A 4,147-nucleotide genomic window follows, 5' to 3' on the forward strand; every position below is an offset into this window, starting at 1 on the left:
CAGGCTGAACTTCCCAGCGTCTTCCAGACAGTTCCTGGATCATTGGGACTTCCAAGCACTGGCTGGGAGGAACAGCTTTTTTTTTGTTGTTGGTTTTATTTGTCGTTTCTTTCCCAGTGAGGGAAGAAGAGGAGGCTCTTGGACAAGGAGCTGGAACGCGGGCTCAGGCGTCGGAGCAGCCAAGCCAGGGCTTGTGTGGAGCATCTGTCCCCGTTGTCGTGCACGAGCTGCTCCAGGCATGCAGGGGCAGTTTGGAGGAGCTGCTGCTTTCTTCTCTCCTCCAAGCACGACAGAAGCTGGGGCACAAAGGGTGCTCTTTAAAAACAAAAAGAGGTATAAAGCGGAACTGAATTTATTGGAACACGGGGTTGTTTCGCCGGGGGGTGTGATGGAGGAAGAGAGCTCCAGCTCTTCAAGCTTTGAGAAGCAAATTTGGGTGAGAACAGGCACCTTTTCACTCTTTCAAACACTGTAAATAAGAATAATTAAAAAAAAAAAAACAGAAGACCAAGTGGCCCACCTCCCCTGCCCCTCCCTCCCGACCCGCTCGTCTTCACATCATGCTCTTCCTGTACTGAGACTGTGAGCTCTGTTTGGGTTTGGAGTCCGACTGCTGCAGGTCAAACTGTTTGTACAGGTCCCTCAACTCTTTGATCTCCTGCAACACCTTCTTGGCTTGGCTCCAGGTGGAGGAAGCCTCCCCCAGCAACCTCTCCGATTCCTGCAGGATCCTTTCAGAGTCCGACTTGGAAGAAGACGAGGAAGAAGAAGAAGAAGTGGTGGTGGTGGTGGTGGTGCTGGTGGTGGAATCCTTGGTCTTTCTCTTGCCTTCCCCGTAGCCCTTCACCTCCGTCAGCAGTTCCTGAGTTTTTTCCAGTTTCAGTGCAACCAGTTCTTGGAGCCGGGAGAGCTGCTCCGGTTCTGCTGAGGCAAATTGAGCCTCCAGCCCCCTCCTCAGCACCGCCCGGGGCGCGGGGGAGTCCCGCCGGGACAGGATCTCCTCCAGGGAGGCACATTTGTTCTTCTCCGAGTGCGAGAGCTTTTTGGGGACCTGCGGCGTGTACATGGTCCCTTTGTCAAAGGAGTCCTTGCGCTGCCCAGACCTGTCCCAGGAGGTCACCTCCCTCCTCGGGAGGCTCCCCGTCCGGCCCTTCTCCGAGGGTTGGACCTTCTCGGACTCGGAGCGGCGCCGCCCGGCAGCGAGATGGGCCATGGACTTGTCCAGGTCCACCCTGAAACTCTCCTCGCAGGTGCCCTGGTCCTCCGGGGAGGCGTCCTCCTCCTGGATCAGGTCCAGGGTCAGCATGCCGTCGGAGGTTGAGGTAGATGCCTGAAGAAGCAGAGGAAGAAGAGGGGTTGGGACGGGCGTCAGCACGGCTGCGGCTGAGCAGGGATCAGGGAAGCACAGAGTCCTTTGGGTTGGGAGAGAGCTCCCAGCTCCTGGAGTCCACCCAGGTCCCCACTGCCCCGTGTCCCTCACCCCACATCTCCACGGCTTGGGAACCCCTCCAGGGGTGAGGACTCCACCACTGCCCTGGGCAGCCTGGCACAGCCCTGGGCAACCCTCCAGGGCAAGAAATTGTTCCTCAGGGGCCACTGAAACCTCCCCTGGGGCAACTTGAGGCTGGTTCCCCTCATTCCATCACTTGGGGACAAGGGATCTCACCCCAACCCTGGCTCCAGGCTCCTGTCAGGAGGTGTCAGAGCCAGAAGGTCTCCCCTGAGCCTCCTTTGCTCAGCACCCCCAGCTCCCTCAGCTGCTCCTCCCCACACTTGGCCTCTAGAACCTTGCCCAGCCGCCTCGTTGCTCCTCTCTGTCCTCCAGTGAGTGTCCTTTATACCTGAGTGTCTTCTACCAAAAGTCTCCTCTTGTTCCCTCACTGTCCTCTTGGAAATAAATGCCACATGACTCCCAAGTGTCTCTTCTACCTGAGACACTTGTCACCTGCCCTGGGCTGCAAGCAGGGACCTGGACTGGTGGTGACCAAGCCCTGGGGGTGCCGGGGGTCTGGTTCTAGCTGAGATCCTGACAATTTTCAGTCCAGGGCAGAGCTCAAACACTGAGTTTCCCAGCATCTACTTATAAAGGAAACAGCTACAAGGGAGACTGGTTACAGTGGGTGCCTGGGACTTTTCTGGTGTTGTATTTCCTGGACCTACCACAGCCATCAAGTGGCCCCGTGTCGGAGGGCGGCGGGAGTGCTGGATCTTGGCTCTGTCCCTCGTCGGGTGGGCGAGGTAGCTGTCCTCTTCAACAGTGACCTGGAAGGGTGGCAGAGGCCCCTGAAGCTCTGGGAGCAGGGGGGATACCTGCCAGTCCTCGTTTCCTCACCCAGATGCACCCTGGCAGATCATTTATCCCTCCAGGTTCCCGTTCTCTCGCCACCCAGGGGTGAATTTCTCCCACACACGTCCTGGCTGGGAGGCTTTGGGAAAGGCTGCTGGGCAGGAGTGCCCAAAATTTGGGTTGCAAAGAGTGAATCCTGAACTCAAATCAGAATTCTGGAGTGGAAACGTGTGTGGAAAGGAGAGCTGGGATCCCCACCTGAACCAAACCAGGGGTGGGGTGAGGGAAGTCGTGTGATCCCGACCCGCTGAGCTGCTGGAGCCTGCCAGGAGCTCTGTGCTGGGCCAGGGAGCTCCAGGAGTTACCAAACAGCTCCAGCCTGTCACCCCCCACCCTTGGGGGGCACCCCCGGGTCTGCAGCACCTGCCTGTGCACAGCACCAGCAGCACACTGGTCCCAAGGGCCAGCACTGGCCCAGGGCTTGCAGGTGGGACTCGCTGCTCTGTGTGCTCACCAGGAGGTGCAGAGGGGGTGACCTTGGCCTGGAAGGAGATTTGCAGGTAGGGACAGCAGGGGAGGGGTGTGGGAATCCAGCCTGAGAAGAGATTTAGAGTGTTTCCCCTCTGTGCCTTGATGGGATCAGATCTACTTAAGTCATTGCTGACAATTATCTGTTGAATCTGTTTGTGGAGGTCACAGTGACAGCTCCTTGGAGCCACCTCTACCACCGTTTGCTGCACTGCTGTCTGCCTCACAGCTTTTCCTACCCTCTGACCTCCCTTTTCCTTCACAACAGGGTTTTTTTTTATTGCCCTTTAAGAGAGCAAACAGCTGCTTTGTTCTTTTCCTTTCCCAGTTAGAAGCTGGTGGTGGGTGGCAGTCGCTTTGGGAGCATCCCACCCTGTGGACGTGCTCTCAGGGAGCCAGGACCAGGGTCCTCCTGTGCCTCACCCCTCTGGCTGTCCTTTATTTTCACTAAACAGAGAGCCTGCCTCCTCTTGGCAGAAACAAACCCTGCTGAGAAGACAGGATTAAACGTTGTGGCTTTGACCCGTGAGCAGCAGGAAGGGATCTGCAGAGTTTAAGTGCCCGGTAAGTCCCCTGTCCTTCAGCCAGAGCAGCAGAAAGGAGCCTGTCTGGTGGAGCTGGGGGCTGGGAGAGGAGGGGGTGGCAGGATGAAGGTGGCTGGAGATGGGGTTGACAGATGGTGCTGGGCTATTAGGGTGCTCTGAAGATAGCAAGGGACTAGATTGGTTTTCAGTTAATGCCTTAATTCAGTTCCTCTACTTAAAGCTCCTTTGCAAACACGAGCAGGCTGCGTGTTCCTTGAGGAACAGCAAGGAGAGACTCTCCAAAGCCCTGGGGAACCTTTCCAGCCACGGTTCCCCCCTGCCCTGAGTGGGACCAGGGTGGGCTCCAGAGAGGAGCCCTCAGCGTCCTGCTCACCTCATCTAGGATGCGGTTTTTAGCACGGGTGATTGCAGAGTTGAGGGCGTTAATCCAGGACTCCTTCTCTTCTGGACTCACGGCCAGGAAGATCAGATTGGGTGCCTAGGAAAGAGGGAGTTTGGGTCAGGGGTGGCCATGGGCAACCCAAGGACTGTTGGCACTCCTCCCTCCCCCCGTGTGCTCGGCTGCCAGCTGCCAGGAGGGGCAGGAGAAGCTCTTTGGCCTTGCTCCTGGCACACGTTCTGATACTTTCATAGAATCTTAGAATCATTGAATGGTTTGGGGTGGAAAGACCTTAATGATCATCTCATTCCAAGCCCCCTGCCATGGGGAGGGACACCTCCCACTAGACCAGGCTGCTCAAAGCCCCATCCAACCTGGTCTTGGGCCCCTTGGCCAACAGTGATGGCG

The 4,147-nt window shown here is 57.1% G+C and overlaps 1 protein-coding gene across 1 annotated transcript in view; it reads right to left on the reverse strand.

Annotated features, from left to right (window-relative positions):
• Window positions 1-334: 334 nt before the first annotated feature.
• PLEKHO1 (pleckstrin homology domain containing, family O member 1) overlaps window positions 335-4,147 on the reverse strand; it is a gene marked incomplete at its 5' end in the record, with an annotated part of 4,562 nt that continues 749 nt past the window's right edge. The window contains 3 exons of the mRNA XM_008937976.1: window positions 335-1,330; window positions 2,161-2,262; window positions 3,734-3,838. Coding sequence (XP_008936224.1) covers window positions 554-1,330; window positions 2,161-2,262; window positions 3,734-3,838 — 984 coding nt within the window. The remainder of the gene's footprint in view (window positions 1,331-2,160; window positions 2,263-3,733; window positions 3,839-4,147) is intronic.

The sequence above is a fragment of the Merops nubicus genome, unplaced genomic scaffold (genome assembly GCF_000691845.1).
Source record: "Merops nubicus isolate BGI_N331 unplaced genomic scaffold, ASM69184v1 scaffold25603, whole genome shotgun sequence".
Taxonomy (NCBI): Eukaryota; Metazoa; Chordata; class Aves; order Coraciiformes; family Meropidae; genus Merops; species Merops nubicus.